Raw genomic sequence first — 15,886 nt, forward strand, 5'->3', positions numbered from 1 at the left:
TAGGCGGGGCGACCGGCTCCTCCATTGGGGGGGGGGGGGGGGGGGGGGGGGTTTCAAACGTATCGAGACAGAGATCCACTGAACCCCGGATGGGGGCCGGGGGGGGGGGGGGTTGGGGGGGGGACGCCGTCAGCTGAAGAAGGTGTGGGTGGGAGGTGGGTGGGTGTGGGGTTGTCAGGGCACGGCGGCTGGTTCAAGAAGCGGTCGGTTGGTGACGTCATTTAAAGGGCCGTCGCGCTCCGTGCACCAGCTCATCACTGAGGTTCAGGTCACCGTCTCCATGAGGGTCAACAGTATTTCTGCAAGTGGGAGACAAACAACAACAAACAAACAACTTTTAGGCCTCAATTACACGTTTTTTTGTTTCAGAAAAGTTCCATGTTTACGCGGCAATGTCTTGAACATGACGTTTACTCGGAAACGGCAGAAACACTGAAAACGATGGTAGTTTTCATGCAGGGCCACTAGTGGGGGCTGGTAAGTTGTTGTGATAAAACCACACGCGTATACAGAAAACAATAGTCCAGTCGACGACGTTCGATTGAATCTAAACTATAAAACTACCAAAGACCCAGGAGACCACGGACCGGGAGTCACGACATTGTTATTGTCCATCTTCTTGTGCCCGTGTGCAGAATAACTATTTATTATGGCCACAGTGCGCATGCACGGTCGCAGCGTTTCAGAAAAGTTGCGTTTTCCGCCGCCGCAAAACTCGGGACGGAAAGTTCTCGCGTTTTCACTTGTGGACGTTGCCGAGCAAACTGGGCTTTGAACCTCTCGACGCGCAAAAAAAACAACAATAAACAATTAGAAACCATCAGGCCTGAAACCAGCCGGTAAATCACCGACGGGCGTACTAATGGGCAAACAGTAAATAATTGAAATAATCTAAGTGCCAATATTTTTTTCTATAATCCTGGAAGGCGAGTAAATCAAGTGACAGATATACTGGAGTGTTACAACGGCCTGAAGTGCACACAATCAAACAGCAGCAGCACCTTGGTTAAATATTCATGCCTCTTTATTGGCTTAAAAGCATCACGGTGAACACGGCCTCATACCCGGCCGACGATACGAGAGACAAAGGGAAGGAGGATCAACTGGACCGACACCGAATTAATCGAGAGCCGTCACTTTTCTGGAGCTGGTGTTTCTCCTCCGCCGGGGGCTTCAGGAGTCCCCCGGTCCAGACGGACCGGCCTCGCCACAGTCGTCATTCTCCGCCTCCCGGGGGGGGGGGGGGGGCGCCGGGCTAATTACATCACTGTCCTCTAAGTTCAAGTGGAGCAACACAACTCCGGCTGGTGGGAGTTACGTAAACTATCCCTGGTAAATTATTCACCAGCGCAGTCGTTCAGTAAGTGTACCCAAACACTTAGGGTCTTACGATAAGACAAACGCAGACAGGAGCACTCCGGGTGTGGCGAGAAAGAAGAAGAAGAACCTTTTAGTATTTTCGTGGTCCCCCGATTACGGAGTAAAAGTGGAAGAGCTGCACTTTTTTTTTGTTTTTCCCTGTTGTTTTTAAAGAGTTCTATACCTCTGCGGGAGGGCGACTGTAAAGGGACACCCGGAGGACGTTATGGCGGCACTCCGCCGCGTCGGCAACCCCCCCCCCCCCCCCAAATGTGAAATGTTAAGCAACGGCGTTGGGAGGTTTTACCCTCAAAATTGAACTTTTTGCTCCCCAGTCACGCCGTCTCACCTGTTCTTGCCCCATGGAGGGCAAACCGGGCGACGGCCCCGAGGCCATGGACGTGACGCTCATCTGCCCGGCCATCTGGCCCATGCTGCTGGCGGCCATGTTGTTCGCCATGGAGACGTTGTTGAGGTTCATGCCACTGCCGTTGTACATGTTGCTGTTGCTCTGCTGGGTGAACTGCGGGGACGCCTGCTGCTGCGAGAACATGCTGCGGGTGGGGGGGAGCGGGGACAGCGCGTTAAGCACCAGTTCAGACGGAAACACAGCAAAGACGTATTCATCGGCGGCGGGCCGCAGACAGTCGACAGGTGGATCGGTCGCCATATGGAGTCGATCCATTAAATAATTACAACACTGCCAGTTTGGTGGGAAAAAAAAAGTATCACGAGAAGATTTTCTAATTGAGTGAAACTGAAGTCAGCATATGTCTTTGGTTATTTTTCACGTGGCCCATCGGGAAAACTAGTAGCCGACCCTTGGCCCGAGGCGGCCACCAGTTGATCACAGGGCAAACACAGCGAGGTCCAATCAAAACAACCACCTCTCCTGTTTTCATTGCTCAGGTAAACGTGCCGATTCTCTTTCTAAAGTCATATTATTTGTCAGAAATCGTGTTGGTGCAGCTTCAGTCACTCTGCTGTGGTGTAGTGGGACGAACCCACGCACACCTCACACACTATATTTCACATATTAACTCTCGCTAATCTTGACACTTTCCCAACCTTCACCAAAGTTATAGGAAAGATGGCCTCTGGGGTCTTTGTTTTGATGCGCTGGATCACAGTGTCTCGGGGTAAATGATGTCAAACGAGCCTCAGTGTGGTGAGACATTTACGACATTTATTTCTAAAGACACGTCGCTCCGTCATACAAAAAGCCCCCGGGGGAATTAGAACCCACCTGTTGCCTCCCATGTTGCCCTGCGGCCAGCCATTCAAGTCGGGCGACCCCTGGAACGCGGCGCTCTGTTGGCCCTGCTGCATCATGGGGGACTGCGCGTGGGCCATGCGGGGGGACAGGAGGGGGCTCTGCGGTGTGCCGGGACCTACAAAACTTCCGTCTGCCTGCTGGCTCATACCTGCGGTGGATGATTAAACACAGTTCAGCTCGGTGCGCCTGCGGCCTCCTCCGGGAACCTACTGAGGGAAGAAGTGAGGATAATGGTGACGCCTCTCGGGTGCAGCGCGTGTGTGCCGCACTTTTGAACCCAACGGAAGCAGAGGACCGGCAAAGCGTGACGCTTAAATGTGAGGCGGATGCGTTCCGGCGTGCGTTTCTGGATTTTCAACAGGCAGTGACGGGTTTTTTCCCCTACATGCGTGTGAGCAATACACAAGCAAAGGAGGAGGAAGGAATGTGGAGGAGGGAAAGGACAGGAGAGAAGTAACGTCTAAACGAAGCCACAACTTCATGCAGACCCGCACAAGCCAGAGTAAGATTTAGAAGAGGAGGAATTAAATCTCAGATTACCGGTCTATAAATCACATATGAGGAGAGACTGATGGTTATTGCTGCGCCTCCTAATCTGTGGAGCAGACAGCGAGTACGTGATTGTACCCCTGGTGCCCTCTGCTGGCGCTTACAGGGTATAGCTGGACACCATTTTGGTCAGAGACTAATCAGGCTCGCTCAGATACTCAGATTACAAAGTGACGGTCAAAATATACAGAATGATGAGGAATGCAGTCATCAGTGCGTTACAAGCTGGATGATTGCCGCAACTAAAAAAAAAAAAAAAAAGCATGTGATACTGAGCAACTTGAGTCACATGGACACAGACACGATGATCCGCGCACATACAAGCACACACACACACACACACACACACAGGTTGTGGGGGTGAGGTGTGTGACTGGCGGGGGTGTGGCAGGCAGTACCTGAGTTGGGAAACTGAAAGGCACTGTGCTGCATTTGGGGGCTGAGTACGGCCCCGTACTGTCCGCCCATCATGTTTGTGTTTCCCATCATCATCTGTGAGGAGGAGGAGGAGGAGGTGGAGGAAGAGGAGGAGGTGCCATGCAGGTGGAGCTGGGGGTTCGGGGGGAGAGAGGGCAGGCTGGGGGAGAGAGGGGAGGAGAAGGGGCTGGTAGGGGGAGGTGACGAGGCCAGGCCTGTACTGGTACCGTAGCTGGGCGGGTAGGGGAACTGCTGAGGGTTGGCCTGGGGGTTCCGGGGGTTACTCATGCCTCCGGTGGCCATGTTGGGGGGCAGGCTGAGGCCCTGGGCCCTCATGGCCATGCTCCTCTGCTGCTGGACCTGCTGGGCCTGTTGCACCTGCTGCTGCTGCTGCTGCCGCTGCCTCAGGTGGTTACTCAGCAGCTCCCGCTGACGCTGCGCCAACATCTGAGCGTTGATGGTTCCCTGGGAGAGGGAGAGGGAGAGACAGAGAGAGAGAGAGAGAGAGAGAGAGAAGTGAGACGATGTAGAAGAACACCGGCACAGGAGGATGGATGGAGTGTCGGCGACGTGCGCATGAATGGAAAACCTTCGATTAACTGCAAGTACTTCACAAAGATAAGCACAGTCACAACAGCCTGACTGTGCAGACAGAAGCAGATTGTCAGGGAATCTGCATTCTAATGGGAGTTCTCTTACTACCTCGATTTGAAAACAGGTCTATACTTCACGTAGTTGTCAAACTGACTTGTCACCCATTTGAACCGCCTGAAGGACTGAGTAGGACTGACGTTGCCTCCATAACGGTTGTACGTCCAAGATTTCAAGCGTTTCAGTGTCAAAAAGATAAATCTCAACAAAACGTTTCCATGGAATTCATATAAGCAAGTAGCGTTGGGAGTACCTGGTTTGGAGCACTGGCTCGAAGAGGTAGGTTCACATTTGACACTCCGCTCATCTGCGTCATCATTGGTTGACGGTTCTGCAGAGACGACGGTCAGAGAATCAGAGGAAAAGATGCACAATCCACAGATTAATTAAAAGAGCAACTTCACAAGGCAAATTGTGGACCATCTGTCCACAAAAAAAGGACAAAAAAAAACAAGCAAATGCATCAAGTCATTGTAAAGACTTGTGAACTTTGCGCATGAATTTAAAGCCAAAGCGACCAGTCCAAGGTCATAAAGCAGTGCAAAGGTAAACGTGGCGACTCAATACAAGATGATGTATGACGTAGTGATTCTGCCTTCACATACACAGTGCCCGAAGAAAGTATTCACAGTGCTTCACTTTTTACATAAATGTGATTTCTTTATTGTTGACGATTCATTTTTCACATCGTCGTTATGGGATATTGTGTAAAGAATTCGGAGGGAATAAAATGAATTTAATCCATTTTGGATTAAGGCTGGAACATAAAGAGAACTTGGTAAAATAACTAAGTAATTGCAGGTTTTAATCAGATGCACTGCCAGTGACTGAAGAGAGGATTTTAATACTATACTTGATTTCTTATTCTCTAAAAACAATCTTTAAAATGGACGATATGTGTTGATAGTTTTATTTATATTGGTTTTATATTATTCCAGGTCTTATTTTTTTCGGAGCAAAAGTTATCGACATACATGACATGACAGACACGCGACTTTAATACTAGCAGTTCAATTTAACAATGAAGAACAATTAAAGCCAAAGCTGTCTTATTCTGTCAGTTATTGCTGCACCTATAATGCAAACAGAAATATGTGTATAATTTTTTAAAATTCAAATTTGGATAACTATGCGTTCTGGTTAGAAATGAGGAATAACATGCGTTGTACAATAATGCCTTTTTCAGTATTCTGCGCTTTCCTTGCAATAGTTCAAGGCAACATCATATTTTTCCGGTAAGTACAATAAAAGACCAGCAGGTGGCAAGTAAACGTCCAAACCATATCTTGTGAGCACAGAGGGAAAAATTGCCAAAATGTCAACTCCAAGGATAATTACACAACCAAACGGTGTGCTCACTCTGAAAACTGCAAAGCAAACAGTGAGGCTGCATCACGGTCCAGAATCGATGGGCACCGTCACGTCCAGCAGAGTCAGGGCAGCCTAAAAGTGTGTGTGTGTGTGCGTGTACCTGCTGTGATTGGAGCCGGTGCTGGAGCTGCAGTCGTAGTGTGTTGGGCTGGTTGGGGACGACCCCAGCAGGCCGGAGTCCGGGCCGGGCCTGCATTCTCATCATCGGGTAGCCGGGCCGCGGGCCCATCTGTCCTGCCATGGGGTGGAACCCCGGCTCCTGCATGGGAGCTCCAGGGTAGCCTCTTTGTGCCATGTGGGATGGCGGGGGGCCAAACTGCTGCGTGTACATGGGGGGCTTCTGGTCCAGCATCATAGACGAGTCCTGGGGGAACTGGTCTGGCTCGAGTGTCTGACTCTGGAAAAAAAAAAAAACATGTGATTTTAAACATCAAATCAAGGGGCATTGACACGATGATGTGGGTCAAAATAAAAAGAGATCTCACCTGTTCCACCAAAGCGGGGATACCCAGCGCACGATCGATCTCCTCCAGGCCGTCGAAATCTTTGAGTGCAGTGTACAGCTGAGACATCAGGGCCCCCTCGTCCACTGCGCTGCCTTCGCCTGAACCGAGCCCCGTGCTGCACAGCAACTCGTCCTGAGGAGCCGACCTGGACGACGAGGACACAGAGACCCTGATCATTTACCGTTTTGCAAAACTTCAGACGGACAAGGTCACGTTAAAATTGAGATCGCTTTCAAGTGACGTACCTGCCCTGGTTTACAAACGCCGTCGGCTCAATCGGCATCATGCTGTCGGGCCACGGGGCCGTCTGATTGGGCGGAGCCTGTTGCTGCGAGAAATGGTGGCCGACCATCCCAATATCCATGTCGGGTTGGCCTAAAACAACAGGGGAGGGGGGAAGAAACCAACAAATCAGAGTCCAGATAATAAGATGAAGGGGACAGAGGAGGTGGAGTACTAAAGAGAGCCACAAGGTGGCAGCCTTTACAGTGACAACAACAGCATTTTGTGGGTGAGCAGTTGCTTTGGACAATGAGTTCTAGACATTCTGTATCCACCAACGAGGGTCTGAGTCATTCCATGCAACCTTTTCATTGCAGTGATACGAAGCTGTTGAATTTATGGAGGTTTTATTGTGTTTGATTAGCCTTGAATTGTTTGTGTGATGCATTTTGTGCTTCATAAAAACCTTTGCTTATGTTCCTGCTGTGGACTGAGCTCTCACCGCTGGCCATCATGGGGGACTGGAGCATCGGCCGAGGGCCCGGCTGGCTGTTGGGCCTCATGGGGGCCCCGTTCGGTCCCATCCGGCCCTGCATGGCATTCTGCTGGCCCGGGCCGGACGCGCCCAGAGGAGGGGCGGACGCCGAGCCCACCCATCCCTCCTGCTGCTGCTGCTGCTGCATGCCGGGCCGTGGACCCCCTGGAGCCATCAGACCTGACAGGATCAAACACAAAGGAGGATTTCAGTCTCTGTGCAACTCTGGTGGGGAAGCTATGAAAGTCTGCAGGGCAGCCAGGGGGGGGGGGGCACGGTTGAGGAGGGGTACTCCTGTGGGAGCGAGAAAAACTTTGTGCCGACGTGGGTGACGATTTCCTGTCACAGGAAGCGAGTCACTGTGCCATGACATGCTGCGTTATATTGTAACACAAAAAGGTAGTCCTTCGTCGCAGCTGTATGCGTCGCTCTGCTTCGCCCATTGGGTTTTGAGTGTAACAAACACACTCACAGAAACCTGTCAAAGGGTGAAGTCCACATTGGACGTAACACAATAAACAACTACATACAGCCTCAAATGAATGAGTCACTTGATTGACTGCTGCAGGTTTGGATGCAATCAATAAAAAAAATAGAACATTTTGAAACCTTCCATTTCAACAACATCAAATATGTTTAGATGTGTTTAGATTCCTTTTTATAGCTCAGGTATTCATTGAACTATCGTCTTCAAAATCCACTCCAAGTGACACATTTCAAACAGACCACGTAACTTTTCACCCTCCAAATTGAGCCAACCTTTGTATTATTGATCCAAATAAATGATTTTTTTTATAGGCTTTTTTTTCCCCCTATGGAAAAAAAGTCTCCAAAAGTCGTCTTATCGTCTGAGTCGGTGTCATGCGTTATAGCAAAAGCATGTGGAAGTCTCAGAAACCAGAGCGACACGGTGGACCGATCGGCAGACAACGGATTGATAACAAAACAAGCCTTTCAAAGTTTTAAAATGCTTTGGAAGACACGATATGGGAGGAGCACGCGGAGCTGGAGCACAAGAGCGAAACTGAATGCAAGCAGGAAACACAAGAGGTTTAGCAAAGTGTCCACGTCCCGTTATCAGTATTAAAAAACAAATAAAATTTGGAGTAAAATTGCGTGTCATTGTATAAATAATGTCACTTTTTATTCAGACCAATAAAGTAGTTTTTCTCATTTTTTTTGGGACTCAATGGAAAGACTAAATAAATCACTATCATTGCTCTGCACAAGAGGCTGTAGCTGTGTGTTGATTTAGAGACTTCGTCCTACAACATATCAGCCTTTGGAGGACAGGCCCATCGATAGTCGACGAGTTTGTACCTGAAACCGATGACGGGTGTCTTCCAGGAGTTTGCTGCCTCACTGTTACATAGACTTTGTCAGAGAAGAACTGAAAGCTTTTCGTTGTGCTGTCGCAGTTATGTTTTACAGATCTACGTATCAGGTGAGCCTAAAAAAAACCGTGTTAAGTCGCTGAAAATTGCCATGTTACAGGACATCACGATTTCTTATACGGTGGCACGGTGACGTTATAGTTGCTTCATAGTGGAGTTTGCATGTTCTGTGTGTTTTCTTGGCATAGTTCAAACACACTTGAGGTGAATTGTTCCCTCTAACTGTGGGTGTCCCTTTGTGTGTTTCCTCTGTGATGGACTGATGACGGTCCAGGATGTATGATGCTTTCAATGGTCGGCTCGGCCGCCTCTGACCCTGAATTGGATAAACGGTATTGAAGAGGGATGGATAGAGGCGGCGAAGGACACCTTGGGTCCTTTGTCGTCTTGGAAACGGTGGACACATTTGTTTACTGGGTTTGAAGGAAGGGTTGTCGTGACGCATTTCCGCCGGCTTTTAAACGCAACCTTTACAGGATGCCGCCGCCGAACCGGGGCATATTCTCAAGACCTTAATGAAGCGCGTCACTGTTTCGTCTTGCCGCCACACCTACCTGCGTTGACCATGCCGGCCTGGTTACCCATCATGCCATGGCTCCCCACCAAGTTCTGCTGCTGCTGCTGCTGCTGCTGCACCAGTGTGTATGGGCTGGTGGCTCGTATGGGGTACTGTAACGACGGCTGCTGCGGGGACACGTTGATGTCCAGAGACACGCTCCTCATGGGGAGACCTCTGCCTGGCTGGCCTGGTCGCACGCCTCCAAAATCTGGAAATGGGAAAAGATTCGGTGAAGCTATATTCATAAAAGCACGTAATGTGAAGGTGTGAACAAGTAATAACGAGACTGACTGTTGGGGCCCATGGCAGGTCCGAGGCCTCTGTGCTGCTGCTGCTGCTGCTGCTGCTGCTGCTGCTGCTGCTGTGGCGCCATGGCAGGATTGGTCTCGGACATCTGGAGGATGTCATTGATGATGTTCTGTTTGTCCATGGGACTGGGCAGCGACACCGGCCGCGGCTCACAGAAGAGCTGCGGCTGAGCGCTCTGCAGGTCATTCAGGATGTCGTCCAGCTCCGACGACTGGAGGGCGGGAAACAGGAAAAAAAAAAAAAGAGTCAAATGTGGACACGGGGACAGATAAGAAGCGCGTTACTGGTTCACCTGCACCGCAGGTGTAGGTTCGGTTGTATGCAGAATAAAACAGTAAAGTAACACCAGGTCTCCTCTGAAATACAGCCTCCAAATCGTTTTGACTGAGCTCATCAGCCCGTTGTGCGACTCCCTGCTTACTGTCTGCTCCTCACAGACACAGAACTCCCCTTTCTACATTCAAAGCGCATTATCAAGACTGTCATATTATCATAAACAATATTGTAACCCCGGGGTGAGTTGAGGAAACTGCGGAGACAGAAGACATGTGGCCGCTGCAGCAGCCTTCTGCTAAAGTAACATGGGAGAGCAGCACGAGGCAGGAGGAGTTTGCTTGATGCCAGAGTTTGAGCTGCTCTCTGCCCCTCCACTGTAAACAGCTGTCCAGAGCCAGCGCCATACAGCCAAAGGCTTTACACACACACACACAACTGGGATTTGCAGAAAACTTTTGTTTAGTTTTTCACACACACCATCTTAAACAAAGACAAGGCCGCGCTGCGATCCGAGTGAGCTTTCTGTGCAGAATTTTTTGGGGGGTTTGTTTTTGGGTCATTTGTGCAGCTCTCTCTCTCACCGACGAAGAAGTGGAAGAAATCACTGGAACGGCAAGCAGTTCCGACTACCTGCGGGCGGCTATCGAGCCACACGTCGGCAAACTTTGCAACAGCGCTTCCCCGAAGTTTCATTTCACTGGCGAGAAAGTGTAGGTCACAAAAACATTGTGGGGAAACATTAAACTCAGGTGATGTTAGTGCGTCCAAGCGAGGCCTGGGGGGCTTTAGGTAAATAAGTTGCAGTGGCTGTAAACGGCCACCAGAGTGCAGCACACCTGGAATATCGCCCACATCTCTTCATCGTGACATACTGTACAGCAGAGAAACTGCACATCAGCACTGTTTCAGTGTTCTTCAGTGTTCCGAACAATGACGTGCATCTGTTCGGTTTAATAAGAAAACACAGCGAGTCTGACTAAACTGTAATCTGAGGAGCTCGAGGACGACCGCCTCGGCCATTCCTACGTTACTTAAAAAGAAAGATTGCTACGCGTCCTGCTTGCATTTGGATGATGCCTCCATATACAGAGCACGGAATGGATCGGACACCATGCAGATGATAGAAAAGGGGTGGAGAGTGTATGTAGGAGAGCTGGAGAGAGTAACAGTGAGGGGTGGTGGTGGTGGTAGAGAGAAAAGCCCTAATGAGGTCAGGAATGATGTAATGCTTCTGTACACTGTTTGCTCTCCTCCTCCTCCTCCTCCTCCTCCTCTCCAATTCTCTCTCCTCCCACTTTCTATTCTCTGACTTCTCTCGTTGCTTTTACCCTTAATGGGTCCCATTTCTATCAATCCTTATTACTCTCTTCTTTCAATGCATGTCAGTGCAGGCAATGTGATCCATGTCCTCCTTTTCTGCAGATCCCGCCCCTTCACACATTCAAGAAAAACGAAACCCTTCAGGGATATTAAAGGACACATGGCTATTTAGGTGTTACACATTTTGTTTAAAACCATGCTCTATTTACTGATCTTAGTTCAATTCAACCTAACGCACTGGACAAAGAGCAAAGGGCACGCCGTACACGCTCAGATTTTTAACTAAATAATCTGATCCAGCTTTCCTTTTATTTTAGCCTCATTCAACAAATGAGTGAGCATTAACAATTAATCAGACACTCCCTTGAATATGTAGACATTGAGACATTCAACTCAGAGTTATTCAGCTTCAGGGGCCACAGACGAACCCAACAGTTCTCAAGTGGGCAAGATAAGGAAGATAATAACATAAAAGAAAGAATAATGGAAACATTTGACCTTTTCTCTGGTGCTGGAAAGTACAGAGACACCTCGATAATGCTCACGTTTAACGCGCTATATATAAAACAGCAACTCAAACTTTCAGATCAATTCAATCGGCTATTTAGTTCCAGATTTCCTTCAATTTTTTTTTATTCCAGATCGATTAAATTTGTACCAAATGGTATTGACTTTTTCTCTTCATTGTTAGACGACAATGTCTTCCTACAGGTTTTGTCATGTTGGCACCCAGCCCTGGGGTGGCGATGGTTATTTCTATATTTCAACACTCATAAGTGCAAGTAAAATTACACTATTGAGAAGCAAATCATACAATAACTCTGTTGCAAAAATTACCAAATCACCATTTCTCTTTAAAGTGGCTCTAAATGGGCTTTTTAGACTTAATATTGTATTTGTATTATTAAGTACCACTGTCCTACAATAGCACACATTATATTTTATTGAAAAAAAGTCACCACTAAATAAGTTGCAGTAGTTTTCTCATACAGTTGAATATTTTCATGCAGTTTTTTCATCACTTATATGAAGATCAACGGCTCAAACAGATGCACTAACTGAATAGGAAATACTAAAACAAACGACAGGACTGCTATGAAAATCTATTTTAGTACTTGTTTTCTCCAGTTTATATTTGAAGAAAACAAACATAAGTGCACAAGTTATTAAATATGACAAGCCAGAGTTAATGGCTCGACAAACAGCGACGGGGAACGCAAACAAACTCAAAGCTATAAAGACAGATTCAAAACAAATGTGTGTATAACTCGCAGGTAATGAGCGCCCTGGAATTTAATGGACTTCCGACTGAAAAATTAATTGTCGGCTGATGACGTGTCCAACATTTTAAGCGCGTTCGATGGAGAAATGAGAGACATTAGCATGCTCAGCAAGAGCGGGCTGACTTTCTCACCGTGGGGTTGTGATGAGGCCCTGCCAATGCGCATTCTTATAACACAACTTGCATCTATTTGCAATTCAACATAAACCCGTCACGTGTGTGAATAAGCAGGGAATGGACCACGGCGCTCACACACATGTTGTATTTGCTCATTCTATGCACTGACGTGAAACCCCCCCCCCCATGTCCAAGTGGACTTTCCAGAGAGAAGAGGGGTGTTTGTTGTGTCGTTGTGCCCCAGCTACTGTCCTTTTGGAGGAAAGGGAAGTGAGAGCAGGGCGAGTGAAGCAGAAGTGTCACTGCCAAGGAAGAGAAAAGGCAAAAAGGAAGTTCACGACGGCCTTTTTGTCAGCAAAGAAAGATGAAAGAACAACAAAAACAAAACTGCAAACTCTACTCGGCAGCCTGGAAGGCCTGAACAGAAACCTTTACTGACATATTTAAAGATTAACTGCAATGTTCGGATCGACTCAAACAAATCCAAGTCAAAATCACTGATTGGACTGTTTTTCAAGCAATATATCTATAAGCAATGTACAGCTAATGTAGGCCAATGTCACAAAAATGACAAGTATGATTGGTAAAAGTTTATCATTTTGTTATTTCTACATGTGTAACATGGAAACTGAAAAAGGTTTCAAGCATAATTTTAAATTTTGATGAAAACCAAAAAGATAATACTTGAGCTGATATACAAGTTTCACTGTCGGATTTCAACAAGAAAAGTTCATTTCTCCATAATTTAATTCAAAGTTTTTGAGACCCGGCTGGTTTTTCCACTTTCTTTTTCCTTCATGTCTGACACAGACGGCCCACGGTCAATAAAAACATAATAAATATGTAGCAACATTACTTTTGGCTACGAATAAAGATTTCTTTCAGTTCTATCTGTAGGGGAGCAAACAAACGACAACACAAATATCTTTCGGCGTGTAAAAGTGGAAAGAGAGTAAAGATGATTTATTTTCTTCACCCACTCACTCATATCCACAATCACAGAGTCCGTGCTCATTGCGAGCTCCATCCATCACTTTTTCCTCTTTAAAAGAACTGACCTGAGCTGCAGTTTTCGACGAGACCAAGTGAAGAATACATTTTGTTACCATGGTGCACTTAAGTCTCAAAAACAATTCAAAAAAAAATTACCAGTCTCTTTCCTCTGTGATTACTCATTTATGTCGTCGGTGAATCAGAGCCCACGCCACAGCTGCTGTTGTTAACCTCTATTTTGATTCATTTCTTCAGGTAATTAGTGGCTGCGAAATAAGTGTTTGAACAGCTTGGTCAAGACTGCTGCTTGGGAAACAAAGACGGGAGATCAGAGCGCTATATGAGCACAGTTTAACTTATCAACAGAACTCCGGCTGTGTGGAGGTATGAAAATAATGTTATGAAAGAAAACTGTTCCCGTCCGCCCAAATAAACACTTTGTCTTCAGGTGGGGATTTTAAAAGTGTGAGGGGATGAACTCTCTTAGAACTCTCTCGCAACAGCAAATTCTTTCTGGAGTTTTGATAGTGGTCGGAGGCCCTGAAAGTGCTCGTTTTTGAAAAGGGCTTCCAAGGTGGAATGCCGAGTCTGTGGAAATAGGGGAAATGCAACTTTTTGAAAGCGCGTGTGCTACTGCGCTACTGGCTGTAGTAAATAGTTCTTCTCGCCGTGCGCCAGTTGATGGACAGTGGCAACAATGCTTCCTCCGGAGTGTCATGACTCCCTGTCCATGTTCTCCTGGGGCTCGGCAGTTCCATATTTGACAGTCGCCGTAATAACAATCCAACATTTTTCTTGTCTTCTGTCAATACAAATGTCCATGTCCTCGCTATTGTTATCGTTGTGTGGTCTCATTACAAAACGTAAACGGCGGCAACTGGTCACGTCATGCAAACGACATTGTTTTCAGTGTTCTTGCCATTTTGCTTCACGAAACGAAAAAACTTGAAACATTGTGTAAACACGGCCTTAAACTCTCTCTGATGATGCAGTGAAACGCTTCTTGTGCTCGTTGGATCCTTTTAATTAGAAGTAGTATGAGAAGTTCTCATATATAGTTTGAAACTGTTGCAACTGTGACGGTTTGTGAATCCAATATGTCTCAATTACACTTGTGATTATGTCCTAATAGTAAAGTTTTCATTATAGATTTAGTTATTTCTTCATATCAAAATTGATTCCACAAAATAAAAGATCAGTCCCAATTATGCCCCCAGGGGCGAGGCCCCACCCCGCGCTCCCAAAACCGCCTTTCTGACAAACCAAGTCTTTTAAATTCCCACTGCATTTGTTTCCATTTTCGCAGAGGTGAACTGCTCCTACTGCGAAACAACAGGTGAACGTCTCGCCGGGCCAGTCTGGCATAAACCCCGACGATCCCCACCGTCGGCCCGTAGCACAGCTTCATGCGAGCTCTGCTCTGATTTCTCATTTAGCTTTGCAGCAGCCATCAATAATTCAGCCCTCAAACAATCATGAGGAGGAGCGAGGCAGAGGGAGTCGGGAGGGAGGGAGGGAGGGAGGGGGAGAGAGAGAGTCGGCGAGGAAATAGTGGGTGAGGTTAGTGGAGAGGAGAATGAGTGGACTCTTTAACTAGTACACTCAGCTTTCACACATGGCCAAGCAGCGATTCACCAACAAGGAACAGAAACCCACTCACACACATATAATGGCTCTAATGAAGTCATGGCTTCGCACATGGCGCATGTCCCCGTTCTGGTTAGTCAAATGTGTTCTGGAATCACCGTTTCAAGCGATGAGTGATTTAATAGCCATCTAAATGTGAAACAACAACTGACCAATTTCCTTTGTGCTGCCAGTGTAATTAAGAAATCAAAACCCAAACAGATCACTAAGTAGCTGCATCCTGAAAATATACCATTACCATTAAGACGTGTATTAAATCTGCATTTCACTCAATTTCTATTGCTTTTTGCAGTTTCTTTTTATTAAATTTTTTGTGCGTCTACAAACACACCACTCCCTCTCCCCTCCATCTCCATGGTAGCAGAGAGGACATGCAGGAGCATATGGCTCATCATTTTCACTCTGCCTGCCGAGGCTGGGCTCTCCTGGGGGTATCTACACCTCTCTCATCTCCCCTTCTTTGTTCAGTTCAACAACGGCTCTTATTATCCAACCAATCACCTTTTCCTCTCGCTTGTGTGTACCCGAGCCGCCGAGCACATACTGTACGTATACAGCTAACACACGCAGCTAAGTGACATCCGGTGCCACTGCCCATCTGTGTGAATGGGAAGACAACAGCTTCTACTACAATATGCAGCAGAGAGGGAGAGAGAGAGCGAGAGGGAGGGAGGGAGGGAGGGGAGAGAAAAAAAAAGAAGCAGTTCTTCCAGACTGCCTTAAAGACTTTGGTGGAGGTTGCAAATCTAAACAGTTTTTCGAGACCCGGGTGCAGTTTGGACAATGCATTGTTTTATTTATAACACAATGAACATGCATTCCCACGAGAAGTGGGACATTTAGACGACATGCATGTACCCTCGCCTATGGGCCTGCTCCAAGATGACAAAAGTAAAGAGGAAAATAGAGGCAGCAGCACAGAGTCGAAGGGCATGCTTGTAATTTTGAGTGATTCCATGTAATTCTGTGGTTTCGCTATGATGTACGAGACAGAAAGCCATTTGCGGATTTTCTGTATTGAGGGGGCATGTCGGGGCGTATCATACGCATGTTTCCTGTATAAAAACGTGTGAGTCTCACACACCGACATTACTCGGCAGGTT

At 47.3% G+C, this 15,886-nt stretch overlaps 1 protein-coding gene across 3 annotated transcripts in view; it reads right to left on the bottom strand.

The window, feature by feature from the left end:
• The window catches only part of ncoa2 (nuclear receptor coactivator 2), a 61,441-nt gene continuing 45,555 nt past the window's right edge, over positions 1–15,886 (bottom strand). For 2 of the 3 annotated variants that reach the window (XM_080514746.1, XM_080514747.1), the window contains exons 12-22: positions 9,131–9,359; positions 8,835–9,047; positions 6,818–7,066; positions 6,375–6,504; positions 6,109–6,274; positions 5,724–6,020; positions 4,506–4,583; positions 3,583–4,066; positions 2,606–2,783; positions 1,709–1,913; positions 1–299 (exon numbers count right to left, since the gene is read on the bottom strand). In XM_080514746.1, the coding sequence (XP_080370872.1) occupies positions 288–299; positions 1,709–1,913; positions 2,606–2,783; positions 3,583–4,066; positions 4,506–4,583; positions 5,724–6,020; positions 6,109–6,274; positions 6,375–6,504; positions 6,818–7,066; positions 8,835–9,047; positions 9,131–9,359 (2,241 nt within the window). In that variant the 3' untranslated portion in view covers positions 1–287. The remainder of the gene's footprint in view (positions 300–1,708; positions 1,914–2,605; positions 2,784–3,582; positions 4,067–4,505; positions 4,584–5,723; positions 6,021–6,108; positions 6,275–6,374; positions 6,505–6,817; positions 7,067–8,834; positions 9,048–9,130; positions 9,360–15,886) is intronic. The other variant, XM_080514748.1, reaches the window with a different exon arrangement.

This window comes from Blennius ocellaris, assembly GCF_963422515.1.
Source record: "Blennius ocellaris genome assembly, chromosome: 19".
NCBI lineage: Eukaryota > Metazoa > Chordata > Actinopteri > Blenniiformes > Blenniidae > Blennius > Blennius ocellaris.